This window comes from Amyelois transitella, chromosome 28 (genome assembly GCF_032362555.1).
Source record: "Amyelois transitella isolate CPQ chromosome 28, ilAmyTran1.1, whole genome shotgun sequence".
Classification (NCBI taxonomy): Eukaryota; Metazoa; Arthropoda; class Insecta; order Lepidoptera; family Pyralidae; genus Amyelois; species Amyelois transitella.
This window is the reverse complement of record NC_083531.1, coordinates 1,759,077-1,785,539: the sequence shown is the minus strand read 5'-3', so window position 1 is coordinate 1,785,539 and position 26,463 is coordinate 1,759,077. Positions and strand designations below refer to the sequence as shown.

Here is a 26,463-nt window from a genome sequence, read left to right as displayed (position 1 = left end):
TTTATCCCCTGGAAACGATAAAATACATGAAAGGTGCCGTAAACCACACGGAGCCGTGTGGGTTTCGGCACCTTAAAGTGAAAGCACAACTAAGGGATAGGCTTACAAACTTGGGATTCTTTTTTAGGCGATGGGCTAGCAACCTGTCTCTATTTGAATCTCAATTATATCACTAAGCCAAATAGCTGAACGTGGCCATTCAGTCTTTGCAAGACTGTTGGCTCTGTCTAAGCCGCAAAGGATATAGACTTGACTATATGTATGTAAACGATAAAATACAAAAAAAAGTTACAATTAACTACTTGAGTTAGCCAACATTTAAATAGAAATTACTTATCAAATATAAATTAAATAAAGATATACGGGACAAATTACACAGATTGAGTAAGCTTCGAAGTAAGTTGAGACTTGTGTTACGAGACGAGATACTAACTCAACGATACAATTTTTTATCGAACGATATTTTATAGTTTATTATAAAATATCGTTCGATAAAAAATAGTTTGCCATATAAAAAAATAAATTATAGTTCAAAAAAAATGTTAAGGGTGGACAACCCTTATCACTAAGAGGTATGAAAAATAGATGTCGGCCGATTCTCAGACCTACTCAATATGCTCACAAAATTTCACGAGAATCGGTCAAGCCGTTTCGGAGGAGTACGGGATCGAACATCGTGACACGAGAATTTTATATATAAGATACTTTTATAGATAAACATTTAAGACCCAGGCCAAGCATTAAAAGTTCTTTTCTCACCAAACCCTGGCCGGGATTCGAACCCGAGACCTCCGGTGTCACAGACAAGTGCACTACCGCTGCGCTATAGAGGCTGTATTCCTAATATTTGGCTTTGCTCCCAGTTTTATCCCAGGACAGGTAAGGTAAGTATTTCATTTCTAAAGTTTTATGTTTTTTTGAGAACAACTCATCATTTCAAAAATATTGAGATCGTTTTCAATATCACCTCTTATTTCTCCAGTTACAGAATTGTTATTATCTTTAAAGAGGCTGTAATATAATTCTTCAGACATATAAGGTATCAATTCTGTCAGCTCTTCAATAGAACCGAGGAGTGGGTTGATGTGAAGAAGACCTTAAATAGATAGAAAAAAATTAGATGTGCCGTGTGGTTCCCGGCATCAATAAAAAAAAGAATAGAACCACTCCTTCTCTTTCCCATGGATGTCAAAAAGGCAACTAACGGACAGGCTTATAAACTTGGGATTCTTCTTTTAGGCGATGGGCTAGCAACCTGTCACTATTTGAATCTCAATTCTGTCATTAAGCCTAAAAGCCCAACGTAGCCTATGAGTCTTTTCAAGACTGTTGGCTCTGTCTTCCCCGCAAGGGATATAAACGTGACTATATGTATGTATGTTAAAATTAGATACTTACAGACATACTGCCAAGGTAGAAAGACAATATAGATAGATAGGCAAAACCAACAGTCTTGAAAAGATGTCCAGCCACGTTCAACTGTAGCCTTAATGATGGAATTGAGAATTCAAATTGTGACAAGTCGCTAGCCCATCGCATAAAAGAAGATTCCCAAGTTTTTACAATCCGCACGCAAAGATGGGAGACATTTAATTGTAAATGTCACCGGAAAATTACAAGAATGGCAAGTTTATAAATTTTCTAAGTCGTGTGCGAAAATGTGAATGTAAGTTAATATTATACAATTCATCTCTCGTTAAGAATCCTACGAAAATTTATTATCTTGCAGTTTTTGTTATTTTCCGGTGACATAAAAGAAGCTGACTTACATACCAAGACACAGTCCTTATTTATGTAAGTAGTCTAGGGGTGCACTTAGAAATAGTTTTCAAGATACCGAAATGAACAAAACCTTTAAATATATATGTATATATATATATAGGTATTTTGGTACGGGTACGAAGCATTGCATTTTAGATCAATATATAAAATCACGCCTCTTTCCCGGAAGGGTAGGCAGAGACTACCTCTTTCCACTTGCCACGATCTCTGCATACTTCCTTCGCTTCATCCACATTCATAACTCTCTTCATGCAAGCTCGGCGGTTTCGGGTACTTTTGACCTGACCCTTTACCATAATACCTTTACCTTTAGATCAATGGTAGTTAAAAATGTGGATAATGGTGGTTTTAATCAAAATCCTTGATTACAATATACATAGGTCGTAAGTATTCAAGTACAGTTTCTGTTAACACATATTCTACCTTTGAAGGCGTCGGAATTATGTACTTTAACTTTACTTAATTTTAAATAAGTATAATTTATATATTTTTTTAAAAAGTATTACATACCAGCATATAATAAAAACAAAACAATCATCTCGCATTGTTGTATTTTGAAGCGTGTTAAGGTACTTACTGTTATAATGAAATTAATAGCTACTGTAATAAAGTGGGTATAGTTAACAAAATCAACGATACTATATTTTCTAAACTTTATTACCTAGATACATACAATCACGTCTCTATCCCTTACGGGGTAGAGAGAGCCAACAGTCCCACAAAGACTGAAAGGCAACGTTCAGCTGTAGGTATGGCTTAAAGATTAAATTGAGATTCAAATAGTGACAGGTTGCTAGCCTGTAGCCTAAATGAAGAATCCCAAGTTTATAAGCCTATCCCTCAGTCGCCTTTTACGACATCCATGAGAAAGAGATGGATTGGTCCTATTCTTTTTTCAAATGGCGCCGGGAAACCACACGGCGCATCTATTGTAAACGATTGTAATAAATGTTTTTGAGTGTACAATGTATTATTTTACGATCTCACGTAAAAAAAAATTAATAACACGGTAAATTAAATATAATTTTTTTGCAACTCAGTACGCGTTTTTGGTCCAACGTTCTTTCCCTAATAGAAAAGTAAGTCAGTATTCTATATAGTCGTAACTGGAATAAAAACTTGATGTTGAATCCTAACTCTTCTAGCTGCAAACGACTATTTAGGATTTATATAGGTACCTGGATTACATATACACAGTCACGTCTATATCCCTTGCGGGGTTGACAGAGCCAGTCTTGAAAAGACTGAACCGCTCAGCTTTAATGATGTAACTAAGATTCAAATAGTGACTGGTTGCTAGCTCATAGTCTGAAAGAAGAATCCCAATTTTTTTTTTAACATTTCCCTTAGTCGCATTTCAGGTCGCAATAGTATAGTCGCAATTTTAACCTTTCCTTTAGTCGCATTTTACGACAGAAAAAATATGTAGTGGTCTTATTGTAAGTAGTGCTGGGATCCACACGGCACGATTAAAATCAATAAAAGCTCACAAACTAGGCATTCTTTCGTAAAGGCGATGGGTGATAATTAATATCTAATTCGTTCATGGTTGCCTCTGTCTACCCTGCAAAAGGTATAGCGTACCTATATACATATATAAGCGTGATCATATGTATGTAGGTATTGACTCTTAAAATCTCTCAATTGGAAAAAAAATGTTGTTCCTTCGCTATTCGACCATTATGAAAGGAAATAAATTTTCATTTAAATATTAAAAGTTTCTTTTATTTTACACGACTACGCAAAAACAGGAGAGTTATTGTATTGTATTCTCAATGACATCAACCACATGTGTGACGTTCAATTATATTGAAAAATTGCCAATTGGTATAACAAAGTGATTAAATAATGAAACATCAATATTTGCCTACAGCTGCGCGCTTGGGCGTAGCTAGGTACGACTAGTGGGGCCGGTGACTCCCCCTAAAGAAATATATTACATACATACATACATATGGTCACGTCTATATCTCTTGTGGGGTAGACAGAGCCAACAGTCTTGAAAAGACTGATAAGCCACGCTCAGCTATTTGGCTTAATGTTAGAATTGAGATTCAAATAGTGACAGATTGCTAGCCCATCGCCTTAAAAAAAGAATCCCAAGTTTGTAAGCCTATCCGAAAGTGATGGAGTGGTCCTATTCTTTTTTGTACCGGTGCCGGGAACCACACGGAATATATTCCTTATTAGAAATATATTCTACGTACATATAATCACGTCTATATGCCTAGGGGGATAGACAGAGCAAACAGCTTTGAAAAGACTAAAAAGCCAAGTTCAACTGTATGGCTTAATGATGAAATTGAAATTTTAAGGTTGCTAGCCCATCGATGATGACTATTTTCGAAAGTAATGTACGTTAGTTTGAATACTAACCCATGCTATGAGGACAAACTTGAACATTCAGGAAACTGGATGTGTAACCATGATTGATTCAATACGGGTTAGGTTTTAGGTATCTGCAAAGGTTGCGGAGGTGAGACGGGAGTCGTTTCGTGTAAAAACTTAACTCACCCATTTCAGGGTCCATGGTCAAAGGCATACCCCGGGCTCCTCTCCAGAGTGGTGAGGATGCAACCGGGACTAAAAGCCAGGAGGAAGAAGATCATTGATAAAAAAATCTTAATATGTATTTTGCGCCGTGTGGTTCCCGGCCCCAATAGAAAAAAGAATAGGACCACTCCATCTCTCTCCCATGGATGTAGTAAAAGACGACTAAGGGGTAGGCTTATAAACTTGGGATTCTTCTTTTAGGCGATGGGCTAGCAACCTGTCACTATTTGAATCTCAATTCTAACTTAAAGCCAAATAGCTGAACGTAACCTATCAGTCTTTTCTGACTGTTGGCTCTGTCTACCCTGCAAGGGATATAGATGTGATTATATATATTATTATGTATGTATGTATGTATATTTTGTACAGAATATCTAAACCATAGGCACATTTATACTTGTACCTGAAATGTACCTAATGCAAGTAAATGAAGAACTTCGAGACTTACTCATATTCAATCCTTGCCCTTTTGTACCTAAACCGTCCTAGCTACGCCCGCGGCCGTACCAGCGGGACATAGGCAAAAATTATACTAAATAATTACCGTGACTTTTACGACATTAGATTGGAGGTTAAGTTATCTGACCGCGAAGTAGGTATCGATGAAGCTGGGTTCGAATCCCACTGTGCCAACAAAACATGCCTCTTTCCCAGAGGGGTAGGCAGAGACTGCATACTACAAAATTGTCATAAGCCATTCTTCTTCTTATTCTTCACATTCATTATTCGCTTCAAGCTCGTCAATTTAGGATACTCTTGACTGGACCGGTCACTAGGGTGTTCAGGCTAACAATGGTAATTATATTACAGATAATTTAGATTACTAACATTACTTAAAATGCAAATCGATGAGGGAAAAGTCATAGGAAATTTACTTCGTTTTTATTTTCTTCAGGCAATGTTTTGAAGGGCCTCTGTGGCGCAGCGGTAGTGCGTTTGTTTCTGACATTGGAGGTCCCGGGTTCGAATCCCGGCCAGGGCATGATGAGAAACAAACTTTCCCTGATTGACCTGGGTCTTGGATGTTTATCTATATAAGTATTTATCATTAAAAATAGTAACGTTTGGTTAGTATCGCGTAACACAAGTCTGGAACTTGCCTCAAGGATAACTCAATCTGTGTAATATGTCCCGCTTTATTTATTTATTTAACTTATTTGTAACCAATGATCCAATAGGTTTATGTTCAGACAGGAGTCGCTTCGTGTTAAATCCTGGCTTGGATTGTGGTCCAAATCCAAGATCCAATGACCTGACCAGGAGTAAAATCAGAAAAAATTATGTAGCACTATTTGTAGAAATCAATATTACATAGAATCTATTATTACGTAATCAAATTGCAACTTATCAATAAATATATATCATTTAAAAGCAAATATTAATATAATAAATGTGTATTTAAAATTTTACACGGACATAAATTTTTGTTTCGCATTTTGTCTTTATTTAATTACCTGCAGACTTTGTATGTGTGTTTGTATAGTGTGCAAAATTTATCCACTTATTGTATGAGTTTGGTATAAAAGGTGGTAAAATTGCATGTCAATTCGTACTTCTGGATATCCTATCAAAAATGAAGTTGGCTTTTGCATTGGTCCTCCTAACGGTAAGATAATTCTTTTAATTCAAATTCTTAATTAAATTTTAAAAAAAATTATTCATTATCATGGAAAATCTCGAGCGTTACTTTGTAATTGTCATAACTTTTGTTTTCACAACATTGGTTGGCGTCGAATAAATTACTTTTAAACTTTTACAAAAGCGGTGAAAAATTGCCATTTAATTTGCTAAACGGTTATTTTTTATAAGCTGACTTTTGTTTTTGCTGATTTAGAATTCTTTTTTACCGATAACGACACATATAATGTGCGTTATTCATAAATGTTTAAGAACTAAGTATTGTTTTTTTATTTTTAATCCATATAGGTAATCCAAATTACATTACGCTTTATCAAAATTACATTTGCTTTGGGTTATACAGGGGTTTTTAGGGGTTTTACAGGGGTGTTATTATACCTAGATTATATTTAGATTTTTATGGTAATCATCATAACTCTACTTGTGGCATTTATACCTGTTGCGCCCTCTTGGAGACGAGCCCGGGGTCCGGGTCCGCATCTGACTTCGATCCAGGACTGGGACCGTCAGGTATTCCCACCAAAAAGTCCCTTCTTTTTTCCCGTTAAAATCTCATGGAACCAATTCTTTTTCTAAATATCTTTAATTTTTTTAAATTAATATCTCTCCTATCCTTATAATTCATAATTAGTCAGTTAGTTAGTTGGTGGACTAATGGCTGAGTTATACCTGTGGGTGCTGCACTTCCTCCTTCTTCGAGACTTTTTGGGACACCTACAAAATAAATTGGGATTTGTAACGCTTGAAGACTCATGGCGTTGTTAGTCGAATAAAAATATTTCAGCACAGTCTCCACAGACTAACAACGTAGTTTCCCGCCAAAAAGGCCCCGCCCCGTTCCTTTTTTTAATTTTATCGTTATTTTTTTTTCATAACCAGATTTATCTGGCTTTAGCTTTTTATATTTTTAAATGTAACTGTCTTTGTTTTCAGGCGCTGGTAGCCACCCAGGCTGCCCCAAGGCTTGGAGGTGAGTGACATCTTTTATTGCTACAAACGTTTTGTCTTTAATTTGAGAAAGTAATTGCTACGTACCTACTTACTATATGTATGCCGATCTCTTCAGGCGCTTAATGTAAAACTACTTAATCAAGGAACAGGCTTTTGAAATTGGGATTCTATTAGACATGAATTAGGAATCTGTCACTATCTCAGAATCTCAATTCCACCCAAGCCATCTTGCTACACGATTCATCTTCACCGTGTTTATTTCGTAATGAATTAAATAACGAATTCATGGGATAAGTCCGCCACTGTATATGATTTTTTTTAACTATGTACTATTTGTATTGCTGTGTAATAAAGATATTACAAACAAACAAACGAAATGACTCCTTAGGGACCTATGACAACAATAAAAGAGTCAAACAATTACGTGTAATGACATCTGAGTTATCTTTTGTATTTTCTCAATTTCTGTATTTTCATCATGCGTTGCATTTGCAGACAATTTGAATATAAATTTCACTTGCCTTTTAGAAGAAAGGCTTTCTGATATTTTCAATTGTCAGTAACTTGTTTTTCGGTAACCGTTTCAATGTATTCCGTTTGGACAAAGAGCTTTGGACTAGCTCGGAACCGACTAACTACTTACACAATAGCATTGAGATAAACCAGGAGAAACAAAAGGTGGAGAAAAACCTTACCTCAACATTCCTTTCTCAATTTTCACGACACTACCAATTTTCTTTACTCAACGGAATTTCAACATCTTTTCAATGCATTCACAGGCAAGGAAATCACCGTAATCAGACAAGGTGGGGCGTCCAGCAGTAGCTACTCGTCAGCGTCATCCCAATCTGAATCCGAAAGCAGCTCACAAAGTTCCAGCTCAGCCCAGAGTTACTCCAGTAGCCAAAGCGATGAAGACAGGAGTGGCAGTAGCAGCGGCTCCAGTTCTTCAGCCCAAAGCAGCAGCGGATCCTCCAGCGGCAACTCTGGAAGCAGTAGTGGATCCAGCGCTTCTTCACAAAGTAGTAGCGGATCTTCTAGTGGAAACTATGGCAGTAGCAATCTTTCAAATGCTATCGCTCGAGGCAGATCTGGTAGTGGAAGCAGCAGCGGCTCCAGCTCTTCAGCCCAAAGTGGAAGTGGATCTTCCAGTGGTAGATCCGGAAGCAGCAGTGGTTCCAGCTCTTCAGCCCAAAGTGGAAGTGGATCTTCCAGTGGTCGATCTGGAAGCAGCAGTGGTTCCAGCTCTTCAGCCCAAAGTGGAAGTGGATCTTCCAGTGGTCGATCTGGAAGCAGCAGTGGCTCCAGCTCTGCAGCCCAAAGCAGCAGTGGTTCTTCCAGTGGTAGATCTGGAAGCAACAGTGGATCCAGCTCTTCTTCTGAAAGCAGCAGTGGATCATCCAGCGGCAATTCAGGCAGTAGAAGCGGCTCAAGTGCTTCATCGCGCAGCAGGAGTAGGTCTTTGGGAAGGGGATCTGGCAGCAGTAGTAGTTCAAACGCTTCTTCTCAAAGCAGCGCCGAATCTTCAAGCAGGGAATCTGGAAGTAGCAGCAGCTCGAAAGCATCATCACAGAGCAGGAGTGGATCTAGGAGGAGGTTAGGAAGGTGGGGAAGTGGTAGCGGCTCAAGCTCTAGTTCCAGCAGTGGATCCCAATCTGGAAGCAGCTCTGGCTCAAGCAGCGGAAGCAACTCTGGAAGCAGCTCTGGCTCAAGCAGCGGAAGCAACTCTGGAAGCAGCTCTGGCTCAAGCAGCGGAAGCAACTCAGGAAGCAGCTCTGGCTCAAGCAGCGGAAGCAACTCAGGAAGCAGCTCTGGCTCAAGCAGCGGAAGCAACTCTGGCTCAAGCAGCGGAAGCAACTCTGGCTCAAGCAGCGGAAGCAACTCTGGAAGCAGCTCTGGCTCAAGCAGCGGAAGCAACTCTGGAAGCAGCTCTGGCTCAAGCAGCGGAAGCAACTCTGGAAGCAGCTCTGGCTCAAGCAGCGGAAGCAACTCTGGAAGCAGCTCTGGCTCAAACAGCGGAAGCAACTCTGGCTCAAGCAGTGGAAGCAACTCTGGAAGCAGCTCTGGTTCAAGCAGCGGAAGCAACTCTGGAAGCAGCTCTGGCTCAAGCAGCGGAAGCAACTCAGGAAGCAGCTCTGGCTCAAGCAGCGGAAGCAACTCTGGAAGCAGCTCTGGCTCAAGCAGCGGAAGCAACTCTGGCTCAAGCAGTGGAAGCAACTCTGGAAGCAGCTCTGGTTCAAGCAGCGGAAGCAACTCTGGAAGCAGCTCTGGCTCAAGCAGCGGAAGCAACTCAGGAAGCAGCTCTGGCTCAAGCAGCGGAAGCAACTCTGGAAGCAGCTCTGGCTCAAGCAGCGGAAGCAACTCAGGAAGCAGCTCTGGCTCAAGCAGTGGAAGCAACTCTGGAAGCAGCTCTGGTTCAAGCAGCGGAAGCAACTCTGGAAGCAGCTCTGGCTCAAGCAGCGGAAGCAACTCAGGAAGCAGCTCTGGATCAAACAGCGGAAGCAACTCTGGAAGCAGCTCTGGCTCAAGCAGTGGAAGCAACTCAGGAAGCAGCTCTGGCTCAAACAGCGGAAGCAACTCTGGAAGCAGCTCTGGTTCAAGCAGCGGAAGCAACTCTGGAAGCAGCTCTGGCTCAAACAGCGGAAGCAACTCTGGAAGCAGCTCTGGTTCAAGCAGCGGAAGCAACTCTGGAAGCAGCTCTGGCTCAAACAGCGGAAGCAACTCTGGAAGCAGCTCTGGCTCAAGCAGTGGAAGCAACTCTGGAAGCAGCTCTGGTTCAAGCAGCGGAAGCAACTCTGGAAGCAGCTCTGGCTCAAGCAGCGGAAGCAACTCAGGAAGCAGCTCTGGATCAAACAGCGGAAGCAACTCTGGAAGCAGCTCTGGCTCAAGCAGTGGAAGCAACTCAGGAAGCAGCTCTGGCTCAAGCAGCGGAAGTAACTCAGGAAGCAGCTCTGGATCAAACAGCGGAAGCAACTCAGGAAGCAGCTCTGGCTCAAGCAGCGGAAGCAACTCTGGAAGCAGCTCTGGCTCAAGCAGCGGAAGCAACTCAGGAAGCAGCTCTGGCTCAGGCAGCGGAAGCAACTCAGGAAGCAACTCTGGCTCAAGCAGCGGAAGCAACTCTGGAAGCGGCTCTGGCTCAAGCAGTGGAAGCAACTCAGGAAGCAGCTCTGGCTCAAGCAGCGGAAGCAACTCTGGAAGCAGCTCTGGCTCAAGCAGCGGAAGCAACTCTGGAAGCAGCTCTGGCTCAAGCAGCGGAAGCAACTCAGGAAGCAGCTCTGGCTCAAGCAGCGGAAGCAATTCAGGAAGCAGCTCTGGCTCAAGCAGCGGAAGCAACTCAGGAAGCAGCTCTGGCTCAGGCAGCGGCAGTCAATCTGGAAGCAGCTCTGGCTCAAACAGCGGAAGCAACTCAGGAAGCAGCTCTGGCTCAAGCAGCGGAAGTAACTCTGGAAGCAGCTCTGGATCAAACAGCGGAAGCAACTCAGGAAGCAGCTCTGGCTCAAGCAGCGGAAGCAACTCTGGAAGCAGCTCTGGCTCAAGCAGCGGAAGCAACTCTGGAAGCGGCTCTGGCTCAAGCAGCGGAAGCAACTCTGGCTCAAGCAGTGGAAGCAACTCTGGCTCAAGCAGCGGAAGCAACTCAGGAAGCAGCTCTGGCTCAAGCAGCGGAAGCAACTCTGGAAGCGGCTCTGGCTCAAGCAGCGGAAGCAACTCTGGCTCAAGCAGTGGAAGCAACTCTGGCTCAAGCAGCGGAAGCAACTCAGGAAGCAGCTCTGGCTCAAGCAGCGGAAGCAACTCAGGAAGCAGCTCTGGCTCAAGCAGCGGAAGCAACTCAGGAAGCAGTTCTGGCTCAAGCAGCGGAAGCAACTCAGGAAGCAGCTCTGGCTCAAGCAGCGGAAGCAACTCAGGAAGCAGCTCAGGCTCAAGCAGTGGAAGCAACTCAGGAAGCAGCTCTGGCTCAAGCAGCGGAAACAACACTGGAAGCAGCTCTGGCTCAAGCAGCGGAAGCAACTCGGGAAGCAGCTCTGGCTCAAGCAGCGGCAGTCAATCTGGAAGCAGCTCTGGCTCAAGCAGCGGCAGTCAATCTGGAAGCAGCTCTGGCTCAAGCAGCGGCAGTCAATCTGGAAGCAGCTCTGGCTCAAGCAGCGGCAGTCAATCTGGAAGCAGCTCTGGCTCAAGCAGCGGCAGTCAATCTGGAAGCAGCTCTGGCTCAAGCAGCGGAAGCAACTCAGGAAGCAGCTCAGGCTCAAGCAGCGGCAGTCAATCAGGAAGCAGCTCCGGCTCAAGCAGCGGATCCAGTGGTTCAGGTGCTAGAACGAGGTAATTATTTTTTTGGTGTTTGTTAAATTTGATAATCGGTCCGGCAAATTTTGGATGTTTTTTAAGTTAATTCTTTCCCATCCCAACTCTTGTGTTTTGTCATAAATCACAATTTCCACATTCATCTTAAATGTACATTGTTTATTAAGCTTCAAAAACATTTAATTTCCAAATATAAAGCCACTTGTTTTTACTTTTTCAGTTCATCCTCACGATCATCATCCGCCAGTCAAGGTGGTTCATCTAGCAAGTCAGTTAGGAGAAGTCAGTCATCAGACGGCAGTTCATCCAGCAGCGAAGCGGAAAGCCAAAACGCATACTCCAATCAGGCAGAAAGCAGCAGGCGTGTCAACTCTGATGGCAGTGAAAGTAATTCTGCTAGCTCCGCCCAAAGCGCCGCCGCTTCAAAGAGTAGCAGCAGTTCTCAAGTTGGACCAAATGGCAGCAGTTCTAGCCAATCCGCGTCTGCGAGCCAATCTAGCGCTGCCGCTGAAAGTTCAAGCTCAAGATCTGCTGATGGATCATCGTCGTACGAATCTGAGAGCTCCTCAAGCAGCAGCAGTTCCAGTTCTAGTTCAAGCGAAAGTGAGACTTACTCCAATTAGAAACCTAATTATAAGATCTCGGATATCTTTACGACCAGGCTAAGTGTAACGGATTTGATAGGTTCTATAGTTTATGTTGGAGGCTGAAGGGATACCTGATCACTCTTCAACAATGTTGTTTATCGAAAAAGCATAAAAAAAATTGGCCGTTTGGCACAGAAATAAAGATTTATGAGCATTATATCGTTTTTTTAATTTATTGTGATGAACTGTGGTAAAATCTTTCTTTTGAAAACAATATTAACCTGTCGGATCCTAGTATCTTTATTTTTTGCCTGTGTGTGCAGAAATTTTATAAAAAATTGTTGTTTAATCACCTTTAAATTCCAAAAATACCCACAACAACCTTGGATAAAAATCAAAAACAGTTTTGAATTTATTGTCAGTTAAGTTCTATGACAGAGTTGAGAGGAATGAATTGTGGTCAGCACTTTCTATGCATGGGGTGAGCAGTCTCTTAATACGAGCACTGAAATCCTTATATGAGGATTCGAGTGCTTGTGTCAGGATAAACGGAGCGCACACTGAGTGGTTTAAGATTGAGAAAGGCGTTAGGCAAGGATGTGTTGCGTCACCGTGGCTGTTCAACCTATTTATGGATAGCTGTTTGACAGATTTGAAAGAGTCTAAAAGTGGATTAAGGATGAATGAGTTACTCGTCAAATGTCTGCTCTATGCCGACGATCAGGTTATACTGGCGTCATCAGCGGAGGAGTTACAGGAGATGGTAAACTGTATGCATGAAGCTTTAAAAGAGAAAGGAATGAAAGTGAACGTAAGTAAAACTAAAACACTGGTTTTTGAAATGGAGAAAGAAATGACAGCATGTAATATTTTGATTGGAGGAGAAAAAGTGGAGCAAGTGAAAGAGTTTGTATATCTAGGATCAAAGTTTACATCAGATGGCAAGTATGATAGTGATATTGAAAGGAGAGTGAACGCGGGGAACATGGTGAATGGAGCTTTGCATGCCTTTATGAGCAGTCAGAAACTATCCAAAAAGGCTCGACTGGCTGTGCACAGGGGCGTGTTGGTCCCGACATTAATGTATGGGAGTGAAAGTTGGGTATGGCAAAAGAAGCATGAAAGCAGAATAAATGCAGTGGAAATGAGAGCGTTAAGGAGTATGATGGGTGTGAAATTGAGTGACAGGATAAGGAACAGCGTGATAAGGGAATGTTGTGATGTGAAAGAAGATGTAGTTACAGGAATAGAAAAGGGTATGTTAAGATGGTTCGGTCATGTGGAGAGGATGAATGAAAGCAGGTTGACTAAGCAGATATACAAGGAGAGTGTGGAGGGAAAGGTCGGAGTGGGAAGACCTAGACGAACGTATCTTGATCAAATTAAGGACGTCCTGGTAAAGGGTCAGGTCAAAAGTACCCGAAACCGCCGAGCTTGTATGAAGAGAGTTATGAATGTGGACGAAGCGAAAGAAGTATGCAGAGATCGTGGCAAGTGGAAAGAGGTAGTCTCTGCCTACCCCTCCGGGAAAGAGGCGTGATTTTATGTATGTATGTATGTAAGTTTTATCTTAACCTCTCTCTATAAAGCAAAATCCATGCACTACAAAACGATATCTTCATAGACAGCAGAGGGAGCCAACTATAATCATTATCACAGAAAAGTACAAGTATTGTCCTCGTCCGCAGCGGACAGCGAGAGTTACATGGCAGAGGTCATTCAGCTGATATTTATTGGTCTGCCAAAAATCAATGACGTCTCTATTCCCGCCAAATTGTATGTATGTACATCTTGATAAATTCAGTCACAAAATTTGTCATAGCCACAAATTAAGGTCTATTTAAAGAAAAAATTTATACAATTTCTAAAAGTGTTCACTTTATTTAGCAAAAGTCACTTGGATAAATGTTAGGCGCTATACCTTTGGCTCTTGAAAGCTAAGTATCCTTGCCTTCTGGTAGGTATATAACACATTTAGGTTTTTTTTCTCAGAAGATTGTACGGCAAAGGTACTTCGCAGTAGGTATTTTATAAAAATTGTAAGTAGTCTTTCAGTCAGATCAGATATTGTTAGAGGAACCAAGAATAGTATAAATGAAAATACAATACTGATGTTTAATATTTTATTTTCAATTAAGTATAACTACATAATTTCAGTTAGAAAGCGACCGCCAGATTCCACCTGTAACCAAAATGTTATAAAAATTTAATTCGATCAAACTACATGTATATCAACATCAAACACAACGTAAAGTACCCATTTATAGACACTTTAGAACAAAAAAAATACCTGAACAAAAAATTTCCAATAGAAGTCAATTTATCAAACCTGTCAATTTAACTCTTCTCAGTCGCACTACTGGTTCCAGTGACAGCAGATGTTACCGCATCTGTGGCTGCCACTGGAGTAGTGTCTTGTGATGTTTGAGTAGGGACAGTGGTATGTCTATTTTTAACACCCATTCTTCTTTCATCCGCGGCTGCCTCTTCGGCTGCTTCAGTGGCTTCACCGCCTTCTGCGGCTTCGCCCCCCTCAGTGGTTTCCCCTTCAGGAGTTTCTGAACCGTCCGCTGAAGGTTCAGTGGCATCACCATCTGGACTTTCTGACGCGTCGCCGGCCGATTCTGTGCCTGATGAAATATCATGGAGTTGTAAAAAAAGAAATAAGGTACTAGTCGTTTGCCGCAAACATAGACCTCGCGGACGCTTTAAATTTTAATAAAATTGTGAAGATCTCAAAAACTATTTGGTTGATTTTGATGATCAACAAAAAATATTGTAGGAACTGTCAATATAATTTTTAAGCTGGTAACTTTAAAATTAAATCAATTCCATTAAGCCATACAGCTGAACATGGTCTTTTAGCCATGACAAGACAAGATGATAAATGTATGTATGACTATTCAAAATCGAAGAGTTTAAATCGTTAATTATCATTGTACCTCATTTCTTTATTTTTTAAGGATATCAAAAATCGTACCAGTTCCACCAGATGGCGCGCCGCCTTCTTCGCCATCCCTGAAAAAAAGGGATTTTGTGAAAGTTTTCAATGTTACACATGTGTCAAACACATGTCAAATTTTTCAGTGGCGCGAAAACATTTGAGCGGTTCAGCCAATCAGAGCGCGCCATTTGAAACCGCGAACTGTGCGCTATTGTACTACTAACGAGAGCTAGTAGACTAGCTAACTAGAGCGAGATAGCAGGAGATATTTGATTTTGGATTTTGAATTTAATATCCTCGTAGTAAAGCCGTAATTGAGTTTTCATTCGGTATCGTAGGCTGCATTCTACGCCGTCGAATATTGCCGAGAAAGGAGTTTGATGTTGTTTGAATCACTTACTTGATTTCTAGTAAAGTCTTGGTAATATTTGTTGATTTAAACTTAAACAACGCTTGGTAGATGCCGGCGTAGCCTACGGTGAAAGAGCTGATTCGAATTTTAATAGAAGTGCCGGTCGCCTGAAAAACAATATTTATATTTTAAGAATTTGTTGACACTAGTATTTATTAATTTGAAACTTTATTACACAAAAAAGGCGGACTTAATGCCGTTTGGCAATCTCTACTAAACTACCAGCTGACCAAACAGAGAAACTTTGAGCGTTCTCTTCCAGGTAACCTGTAAATTGTGTATAAAACTTCACCCAGAGAAAATATAATCAGGTGGCGCTGAGTTAATATACGAGTATAAAATATACACACATATATACATAAAAATCACGCCTCTTTCCCGGAGGGGTAGGCAGAGACTACCTCTTTCCACTTGCCACGATCTCTGCATATTTCCTTCGCTTCATCCACATTCATAACTCTCTTCATGCAAGCTCGGCGGTTTCGGGTACTCTTGACCTGACCCTTTACCTGGACGTCCTTAATTTGATCAAGATACGTTCGTGTAGGTCTTCCCACTCCGACCATTCCCTCCACACCCTCCATGTAAAAACCAGTGTTTTAGTTTTACTTACGTTCACTTTCATTCCTTTCTCTTTTAAAGCTTCATGCATACAGTTTACCATCTCCTGTAACTCCTCCGCTGATGACGCCAGTATAACCTGATCGTCGGCATAGAGCAGACATTTGACGAGTAACTCATTCATCCTTAATCCACTTTCAGACTCTTTCAAATCTGTCAAACAACTATCCATAAATAGGTTGAACAGCCACGGTGACGCAACACATCCCACAGTGTGCGCCTCGTTTATCCTGACACAAGCACTCGAATCCTCATATAAGGATTTCAGTGCTCGTAGTCTAAAATATAGGTTAATCTATTGTTTGAAAAAATAACAAAATCTTACCAGGTAACATGCCGTGGGTGATACGTCAAATCTCCGGGTTGGCTCTGGATCAAGGGGAACGCCGTTCACCGAAACCTAAAAATAAATGTGCAATTTCTATCAAGCTAACATGTTTCATAATTTTCAATGACATTGTAAGTAGGTATAGCACCCCGCAGTGTTACACAGTATAGCACCCCGCAAATAAGTAGAATTTAGAATTTGCCACTTTCGGAATGCGCAGTAGCAATTTTGTACATAAAATGATCTGCGCAGCGCAGTGTATTCTTTTGTAGGTGTTGGAGACGTCTTCAATCTTCACCGAAAAATTAGTATGTCAGTTTATATATATATATATAATATATATATTACCCGAATAATATTTATGCCGTCTTATTCCCGGCACCGATAAAAAAAGGAATAAAATCGTTCCGTCTCATTTCCATGGATGTCGTAAAAGGCGACTAAGGAATAGGCTTATCAACTTGGGATTCTTCAATTAGGCGATGGGCTATCACTATTTGAATTTCAATTCTATCAATTAAGCCAAACAGCTGAACTTAGCCTATCAGTCTTTACTGTTGTCTTACAAGACTGCTGGTTCTGTCTGCAAGGGATTAGACATGATTATATGTATGTATAATATATATATTTATATAAAATACGTGCCGTGTGGTTCCCGGCACTAATACAAGAAAGAATAGGACCACTCCATCTCTTTCTGGATGTCGTAAAAGGTGACTAAGTGTTAGGCTTACATACTTGTGATTCTTTTTTAGGCGATGGGCTAGCAACCTGTCACTATTTGAATCTCAATTCCTATCATTAAACCAAATAGCTGAACGTGGCCATTCAGTCTTTTCAAGACTGTTGGCTCTGTCTACCCCGCAAGGGATATAGACGTGACCATATGTATGTATGTAAAATACTAACCGCCTCTACCGTACATCCTTCGCAGCTTATTGGCAGTTCAACTTCAAACCCGTCTCCGACTTTCGGCGCATCAACGCTTTCCTCCGACACGGATACGTCTACATAAAAAAAAATTATAATGAACAAAGTAATCGTTACTGGAGCGACGATTAATTATCTCTAGTTATTATATGGATAGATTAGATCTCTTTATTATATAGATATACTAGCTGTCCCGGCAAACGTTGTTTTGCCATATAAATATTTTTTAAGTAATTTATAGGTAAAAAAAAATGTCAAGTGTGGACAACCCTTATCAATAAGAGGTATGAAAAATAGATGTTAGCCGATTCTCAGACCTACTGAATATGCATGCAAAGTTTGGTTAAAATCGGTAAAGCCGTTTCGGAGGAGTACGGAGACAAACATTGTGACACGAGAAATTTATATATAAGATGTATATTCTGTGTGTATTTTATTATGTTTTAACATTTATTTATCTTGTTCTGCGTCAACGCCAATCTCCTGTTTGGTTTCCTTCCACCCAAGGGTTGACTGGAAGAGATTGCATTAGCGATAAGTCCGCCTTTGTACCATCTCTATCTGTTTTGTGCTGTTTTGTATGTTTAACTCTTATGGTGCAATAAAGAGTTTTATTTATCTATCTATCTATCTCGATCGCCACAAAAACAAGAGGTTGAAGTTATATGCTCCAGTACTTAGAAATAAAACTTGAACGATTAAGAATCTTCGCTGCTATTGGCTGATCACGTAGCGTACTTCGCTGTTATTGGCAGATGGCGTGTGACGTAGTGATGTCGCTATCAATTTAAATAACCGTGAGTTAAATTTTTTATAATGATTTTGAATTTGTTATAAAGTGATGAATTTTTTATAAAGATGACAAACTAGTAAGTCATAGGAGTTTAAGTAAATCTAATATAAAAAATACCTTTTGCTGTAAATAAAAAGAACGAAAATAAATAGACAATGTTGATATAATAATTAATGTAACAGTATTTATTCCAAGAGATGTTCTGTTTTTCTTAATAAAAATTTTTACTTACAGTCGTCTGAAAAAAGAATGATGAAAGTTTTATCAGTTTCCAATGACTAAACGATGTAAAACATACCTATGTAGGTAAGTTTTATGACCCTTATTATTTAGAGTCAAAAAATAAATACCGGAATTCAAAAAATATAGCTCTTGGTAAATATTTTTTAAGATTTTTATATAAAAGACTATTAATTTAGTAAAACAAAATATGTAAGTAATAGCTTTTTATATACTGTTAACGTAACGATAAAATAACGGCCTATGTCGGGCCCGTTTTCATAAATAAATTTTTGAAAACAATTTTGCCATGGTCAACAGTATGTTTTCTTGTTAAAACTATGTCTTTGGCGAAATTCTATGGAAATCCAATTGATATTAGGATAAAAACAAAATAAGTTTATTTTTTTCACATTTTATTATTTTGCATACCCACATGAGTTTTGATTTTTGCTTATTTTTTTTTTAAATCTTTATGACAATCTAATAATTTAACTTATTCAAAATTATTTATTTTTTTGATAAATATCTCAGTCATGATGTGTGTAAAATGTAGATGTGTGCACGAAACGCGTTTTATATAAATGAATAAATAAAAAACTTACTGTCAATAACGGCAAAGATCTTTCTATAAGAAGAGTTGCTATGTGTGTAAGTTCCAATGTAGACACACGCATTTTCATCTTGGAAGCTGAAATCAACGGTTTATATGACAAATGAGAATGTTAGTATAAATAAATATATACGGGACAAATTACACAGATTGAGTTAGCCTCGAAGTAAGTTCGAGACTTGTGTTACGAGATACTAACTCAACAATACTATATTTTATAATACTTAAATACTTAGATAGATAAACATCCAAGACCCAGACCAATCAGAATCAGAAATCAGAGAAAGTTCGTTTCTTTCATGCCTTGTCCGGGATTCAAACCCGGGACCTCCGGTGTCACAGACAAGTGTATTAACGCTGCGCCACAGAGGCCGTAAATAAGAATAAAACGAAACTTCCCCCAAAAAATCAAAAGTGAATTTGTCAAAAACATTTGATTAATTTTGAATTGGTAATGGAATTATAATCCTTTTGATAAATAATTTATAAAAAAATAAAATAAAAAACTTACTTGGGAAAATTAAAAACAACATTTTTATTTGCGGGTAGATGCGACACTTTGTTGCCCGATATCATGCTGTCTCCGTTGCAAATTATGTCAGTCAGCTCGCAACTGTCGCAGGAGTAGGTCACGGTGTGGTCGAACGGCTGGCCCACGGTGCCGGACACCTTGAGGCGGTTCACGGTCATTACTGAAAGGGAATTATTCAATTACTCAATGCTTGAGCTTGGCACAGGAACCTCTTAATGAATTGTAGTTTGATTTGAACCTAAATCAAAATTCAGTACACTCTGTACATAAATCTATTTAAAATTGGCAATCCATAAAAAAATATTATTATATTAATTATTAAAATCTCATATAAATTAATTAATCTGAACAATGTATTCTCTCGTCCACATTTCTATTCTAAGTTTGGATTGTTGTGAAGTTGACGTTGTTGAAGAAAATGCTGCAGTGCAGTTTGTTACCGCTTCTTCTGAACTGACGCCTTGGAAGCGGCAGTAAACTTAGTATTAAGTAATTTATTTGCCGTCAATGAACCAATGTTGTGAAACCAATAGATTTGACAATTATTAAGCGATATGAAATATCCTATAATAACGAATAAAAATTTTGAATTTAAATTTGAATTAATAGTCAAAATTTAAACAATAATATTTTTAGTCTGTAATTTAGAATTGGTGTAGAAGCATGAGTGTGTAGGTTCAATTTATCGGTTCCTCGTTATGTTATTGACAATTATATATTTGTATTGTAACATTCACAATTTGTTAAGTAAGTACAATAGGCATACTTAATGCTAATATCATATCTAACAGTCTACCATTGGGTTAAGCAGAGAACCTTTGTGAACTCCTCTTAAAATAATTTATCATTAAAATAATAGTAAATCACTCAGTAAACATAATATTTTTAAGATATACTTACTATTTTCTAGAAAATAAAAAGTAATTGTTAAAAATTTAAAATACTTTTATCCAAAGTAATCAAACAAAATTATTTTTTTATGTGATTATTACATACATACATCCAAACATATGATTATTAAAAATACAAAGTAAACTTTAATAGGTATGCAAAGAATATACTTGTGTATAAATAAATATAAATAAATTTAAACACAGATTGATTAACTTACTATTGTCTGAAATAAAATAATAATAAAAAAATTTGAACTTAACACGATTTAAATTTATAAGTAAACATCTAGCAAACAACAGATGTTAAAAAAATATTAAATTAATATAATTAAAAAAAAGTGTGTCAAATTATTATAGACTAGCTGTGCGTGGGACTTCGTCCGCGTGGAATAGTAATTTTGGGCATCATTGAATTCAAGGATGAATAATTTTCCCCGTTTTTTTCACATATTCCATTATTTCTTCGCTCCTAATAGTTGCAGCGTGATGTTATATAGCCTAAAGCCTTCCTCGATAAATGGTCTGTTCAACTCAAAAAGAAAATTTGTCAATTCGAATCAGAAGTTACTTAGATTAGCACGTTTAAACAAACAAACAAACTCTTCAGCTTTATAATATTTGTATAGATGAGTTGTATATATGAGAACTTACCACGCCTTGGCCCTGAAAAACAATTGGGAATCAATAAAATAGGTAGGTACTTTCATTTATTTAAAAAAACAGTGTATCCAAAATTTATATTGACTTTAAAGTCGTACAGGTGTTCACATCGTGGAGTCTGGCAACGGAGGATTACATTACATTACATATAATCACGTCTTTATCCCTTGCGGGGTAGACAGAGCCAACAGTCATCAAAAGACTGAAAGGCCACATTCAGCTGTTTGGCTTAATGATAGATTTGAGATTCAAATAGTGACAAGTTGCTAGCCCATCGCCTAAAAGAAGAATCCCAAGGTTATAAGCCTATCCCTTAGTCGCTACTAACACAACTACAATTTAACAAAAACAATTTTTGTTTTGTTTTACTGATGTCATTTCACCGAGCTGAGCTCGGTCGCCCAGGTACTATTTACTTATATGCCTTAGTAAACTTACCGTCAAGGGTAAGCAGTTTCACTCTCTCCGGGTTGCCATTACCGTCGGTGAATTGGCCGAAGTATTGACCCACGTCTTTGGGCTTCAGCCGGCCCAGGTCGAATTGTATGTATTTTCCTCTGGAAAGGAAATTTAGTAATCAGTATAATATAATTATCTGCTTCCTCCTGGCTTCTAGTCCCGGTTGCATCCTCACCACTCAGGAGAGGAGCCCGGGGTATGCTTTTGCCCATGAACCCTGGATTGGGTGAGCAAGGTTTTTGGTATTGGATCGATCATGGTTACACATCTAGTTTTCTGTTCAAGACTGTTGGCTCTGTCTATCCCGCAGGGGATATAGACGTGATTATAATGTAAAAAAAATGCCCATCGTCTGATGAGTTTATACGTGTAAATAGCCTTATAAGACATGTTGCCGTGACCGCCAATAATACTACCATTAAAAATACTTATTATTTGGCGAGAATCCAAACTTTATGTTGTTTGCGCTATTATTTTTTTTTTCCAAAATGAATGTTTGATGCAATGTTATTTAAAAGTGTAGATTATTAAAAAATAAGTGAAATATCAACAAAAACGAATTCGGTGACTTTTGATGTCCCAAAAAGTCCTAGAATAGAAACATCCACAGCTATTACTCCTAATACGACAAATAATCTTTAAGTACACTTGACACTGGCAAAAAATAATCACATGAAAAACTTCGTTTGCCAATACGACAAAAAAAAAAACTAACATAAAATTTGAGCTTTACGCGGGAACCCAAACGTCATGTTGTTTGTGTTTGCATTGTATTTGATTGGCAATTTTTAAATAATTAGATCTAAATTGTGCATTAATAATTATTATATTAAATAAGTGTTCGTGTTAATACTTAAAAGGAGATCTCGGTCACAAATATTTTTGATCTAAGTTGGTACAAAAATAAAGAAATTATTCAATTTAATTTTATGTAAAGAATCGCTTCATTTCCTACTATTTGACATCCTATTAAGTCTATACATTAAATTGTACGTGTACAAACACAAAAAAAAACTTAAAAAATACTTACTCCGAGCCATCTATGGTCTTAAATCTTGACTTGTCCAGTATAACAAGGCTCTTGTCTCTGTCTCCACGGACAACAATATACTCCAAGGTACACCGATCACATTCGTAGTTAACTGTTATTGAGTCTTCAAAGCGTTGAGCGGGCACCGCGTCTAATTTCTTAGGCACCGCTGAAATGGCCGCTTGAGCTGAAATGACATGAGAAAATTCGTTACTAATATTATAAAGCTGAAGAGTTTGTTTGTTTGTTTGAACGCGCTAATCTCAAGAACTACTGGTTCGAATTGAAAAATTATTTTTGTGTTGGATAGAACATTTATCGAGGAAGGCTCGACTTGATTACGTATATGAATAAACTAGCTGTGCCGGCGTCTTCATCCGCGTGGAATAGTTATTTTGGGCATCATTGAAACCCTCAAGGATGAATTTTCCCCGTTTTTTTCACATTTTCAATTTTTTCTTCGCTCATAATAGTTGCAGCGTGATGTTATATAGCCTAAAGCCTTCCTCGATAAATAGACCATTCAACGAAAATTTATAAATAATAATTTTGCAATTCGAACTAGTAGTTCCTGAGATAAGCGCGTTCAAACAAACAAACCCTTCAGCTTTATAATATTAGTACAGATAATACATTTTAGTAGTACATAAAAAGACATTAAAAAAACAATGCACAATGGCGGACTTATCCGTAAGTTTCGTCGCGAAGCGGCGCTTTATGTAGACTCCGTAAGGGATCTAGAAAGTGTGACTACCCGACTCTTATTTAGAATAGAATAGAATAGAATAAATTTATTTTCAAAATTGGATACAAGGTATCACTTATTGACGTCACAATGTATGTGTGTATTCATTATTATATGTCTTATTTACTTTATTTCAAAAAAAAAATGTATACAAAAGGCGGACTTAATGCCGTTTGGCATTCTCTATCAGACCAGCTGACCAAACAGAAAAACTTTAGTGGTCCAAGTTCTTCATGCAAGCTTGCCGGTTACTTGACTAAGACTAAGACTTGACTAAGACCTAGTAAGACTACACTTGACCACTGACCTACCGCCAGGAGACTGAGGATTAATTCCTTGTTCGAATCCGAAATATCGGCTTAAAACTTACCAAAATCGGCTAGTTTCTCCCTCTTCTCGTCACCAGCGTCGTTCTCCATCACCACCCAGAGATCAGCGTCTGATGATGGGAACCTTGGCCAGTTGATGGTAACAGTAGCGTACCCAGACTCGTCCTCCTCGATTTTCACATAATTTTCGTTAACCTGTGATGATAATGTGTGAATGATCCTCTTTTGTGAGTTGTATTCATACATACATACATATGGTCACGTCCATATCCCTGGCGGGGTAGACAGAGCCAATAGTCTTGTAAAGACTCTGATAGGCCACGTTGAGCTTTTTGGCTTTAAGATAGAATTGAGATTCAACCAGTGACAGGTTGCTAGCCCATCGCCTAAAAAAGAATCCCAAGTTTGTAAGCCTATCCCTTAGTCGCCTTTTACGACATCCATGGGAATGAGATGGAGTGGTCCTATTCTTTTTTGTATTGGTGCCGGGAACCACACGGCATCATTTATTATTATTTTTTTTTTTTATTTATTTATTCTAACCGGTGAATTTGGTCCTTCCTTGCAATGTTTACAGTTTCTCCTCTCCACGTGCTTGATTTTGTAATTAGCGAGTAATTTCACTTGGCGTGAAAACTCGTAAGGTTTGTCAAACACTACACTTTCTGTCATGGAGTCCTCTGAAAATAAAACATAAATATTTAACTTGTTAAACGTATCTTGATCAAATTAAGGACGTCCTGGTAAAGGGTCAGGTCAAAAGTACCCGAAACCGCTGAGCTTGCATGAAGAGAGTTATGAATGTGGATGAAGCGAAGGAAGTATGCAGATATCGTGGCAAATGGAAAGAGGCAGTCTCTGCCTACCCCTCCGGGAAAGAGGCGTGATTTTATGTATGTATGTATGTAATATTTAACTACACAATACCTATATTATATAACGACGCTAAACTAACCTACCGCTCACCTTACACATATATTATAGCATTTAGGGTACCTACATCATTAGAATTTGAAGATCGTTTGACCTCTATGTATCACGTCTATATTCCTTGCGAGGTAGACAAAGCCAGCAGTCTTGAAATACCGACGGGGCACGTTCAGCTGTTTGGCTTTATAATTGAATTGAGATTCAAATTGTGACAGGTTGCTAGCCCATCGCCTAAAAGAAGAATCCCAAATTTATAAGCCTATCCCTTAGTCGCCTTTTACGAAATCGATATTCACAGTACATACTTATTTATTTATTTAAACTTCATTGCACAAAATAAAAATATATAGCACAATTGGCGGACTAAATGCTAGAAGCATTATCTACCAGTCAACCCTTGGGTCTGACAGAGTACTTTATGTGTGTAACAGATAACCTAACTTGCAACGTTTTACCTAAAACGTCACAGTGGCACCCAACGTGGGGCTAATATATTCGAACTAAGAAATAATATTAAAAAATATATAAGTTTCATTGTAGAGGGTGTGACAGCATCACTAACATAATGCATTAATGAACATACATATGGTCACGTCTTATCCTTTGCGGGGTAGACAGAGCCAGCAGTCATCAAAAACTGATAGGCCACGTTCAGCTGTTTGGCTTAATGATAGAATTGAGATTCTAATAGTGACAGGTTGCTAGCCCATCGCCTAAAAAAGAATCCCAAGTTTGTAAGCCTATCCCTTAGTCGCCTTTTACGACACCCATGGGAAAGTGACGGAGTGGTCCTATTCTTTTTTGTATTGGTGCCGGGAACCACACGGCACGGCATTAATGAATTGATTTTCAATAACCGACATTGTCATTAGTGCTTCATTCTCTAGTTAAATTTACTTACCAGCCACAGCTAAAAATTATACCAAAATAATAAGTCTCTTGCTCGTTTCAATTTTACCAAATAACCTTAACCCTAGTAAGATAATCATATTTTGTAATACAGAAAAGATACTCGTGTGAGGTAAAATTGACGCAGTTATTTAAGTTAACTGTAAGTCTAAGTTTATTAGTTTTTTTTATTATCTGTAAGTTATTATATAAATACATATATATTAGAATAATTTATACTGCAGATAAGTTATTTATACTCATTTATTCTAATAAAAAAAAAATTTTGAACTCCTTCTATAACTTTTATAACACTTATTCTTTCATAAGAAAACTTACTTTTTATTCTTATATTCAGGCCTTTTTATTGTAGAAAATCAACAATTAGTTTTTATACTATAATTTATGAACATATAATTCTTAACTTAAATAGCTGCGAATAGGAGTTAACTAAAACTAATGGAGATAATAAAAATAAAACTTACGAGAAACATACTCTGTAAAATAAAAAAAAAAATAAAAGAAATTTTAGTTTTAAATCAAAGTCAGATTCAGATAATATTTCTTCGCAGGCACTTTTTACGTCATTTTACATTTCAATAAATTAAATTAAATTTATTAAATAAAATTTAATTATATTATTTATAATTTGATGAGCGATGCAACGTTATTTTTATAAGTTATGCCAAATCCTCAATTAACTAAATTGATGACTATAATTTTCAAATTCATTGTCGCCCAGAATGCACGTAGATATAGGTACTAAGTTAATATACTGAGTTAAGTTTAAAATACTAAGTTATAAAGTAAGTATTTTTATAAATTGCATTTATTACGTACCATCTCCTGAAATAATTATTTTGATATTGGATTATAAACTTGGTTAATTAAAATTATTATACAGTTAATTAAAATTATTTTGATTAATTTGGTACTATGACTGATGAACAGAACTGCGACTTCGTCCGCGTGGAAGCCCATCATAATTTAACAATCAATTCCTAAGTAAAGTAGCCTATATGTTATTCTGGGTCTACCTACATACCAAACATCGTAATCGGTTCAGTAATTTTTGCGCGAAAGAGTAACAAACATCCATACTGACATCCTGACATACTCACAAACTTTCGCATTTATAATATTAGTAGGATAGATTATAGTGCCGTGTGATTCCCGGCACCAATACAAAAAAGAATAGGACCACTTCAACTCATTCCCATGGATGTCGTAAAAGCCGACTAAGGGGTAGGCTTATAAACTTGGGATTCTTCTTTTAGGCGATGGGCTAGCAACCTGTCACTATTTGAATCTCAATCCTATCTTAAAGCCA

The 26,463-nt window shown here is 38.4% G+C and overlaps 2 protein-coding genes across 3 annotated transcripts; one reads left to right on the top strand and one right to left on the bottom strand.

The window, feature by feature from the left end:
• The first annotated feature begins 5,860 nt into the window (after positions 1 to 5,860).
• LOC106133726 (uncharacterized transmembrane protein DDB_G0289901) lies at positions 5,861 to 12,024 on the top strand. Of its 2 annotated transcripts, XM_060952330.1 has the most exons (5): positions 5,861 to 5,941; positions 6,907 to 6,943; positions 7,704 to 10,514; positions 10,839 to 11,238; positions 11,441 to 12,024. In XM_060952330.1, exons 1-5 carry the CDS (start codon positions 5,909 to 5,911, stop codon positions 11,841 to 11,843), a joined length of 3,684 nt encoding a protein of 1,227 aa, XP_060808313.1. In that variant the 5' UTR covers positions 5,861 to 5,908; the 3' UTR covers positions 11,844 to 12,024. The 2 variants fall into 2 exon arrangements, with proteins under 2 accessions (XP_060808313.1, XP_013188997.2); XM_013333543.2 differs by having other exon boundaries at positions 7,704 to 11,238.
• A 1,896-nt stretch (positions 12,025 to 13,920) lies between these two features.
• On the bottom strand, positions 13,921 to 25,632 carry LOC106133682 (uncharacterized). The gene is made up of 13 exons (XM_060952118.1): positions 25,619 to 25,632; positions 23,859 to 23,995; positions 23,357 to 23,510; positions 22,242 to 22,428; positions 21,191 to 21,309; positions 19,179 to 19,359; positions 18,660 to 18,745; positions 17,022 to 17,119; positions 16,110 to 16,184; positions 15,152 to 15,270; positions 14,788 to 14,825; positions 14,137 to 14,437; positions 13,921 to 13,989 (listed from the first exon to the last, which is right to left on the bottom strand). Exons 2-12 carry the CDS (start codon positions 23,985 to 23,987, stop codon positions 14,145 to 14,147), a joined length of 1,479 nt encoding a protein of 492 aa, XP_060808101.1. The 5' UTR covers positions 23,988 to 23,995; positions 25,619 to 25,632; the 3' UTR covers positions 13,921 to 13,989; positions 14,137 to 14,144.
• Between the last annotated feature and the right edge of the window lie 831 nt (positions 25,633 to 26,463).

Bases quoted from the DNA above. Each gene is read 5' to 3' on its own strand.
- LOC106133726 (XM_013333543.2), top strand. From the start codon at position 5,909: ATGAAGTTGGCTTTTGCATTGGTCCTCCTAACG. The intron at 6,944-7,703 runs GTGAGTGACATC...ATGCATTCACAG, and splicing joins GGCTGCCCCAAGGCTTGGAG to GCAAGGAAATCACCGTAATC. The intron at 11,239-11,440 runs GTAATTATTTTT...TTACTTTTTCAG, and splicing joins GGTTCAGGTGCTAGAACGAG to TTCATCCTCACGATCATCAT.
- LOC106133682 (XM_060952118.1), bottom strand. From the start codon at position 23,987: ATGACAGAAAGTGTAGTGTTTGACAAACCTTACGAGTTTTCACGCCAA. The intron at 17,120-18,659 runs GTAAGTTTTTTA...TTTTTTATGTAG, and splicing joins GATCTTTGCCGTTATTGACA to ACGTATCCGTGTCGGAGGAA. The intron at 14,826-15,151 runs GTAAGTGATTCA...CCTTTTTTTCAG, and splicing joins AAGACTTTACTAGAAATCAA to GGATGGCGAAGAAGGCGGCG.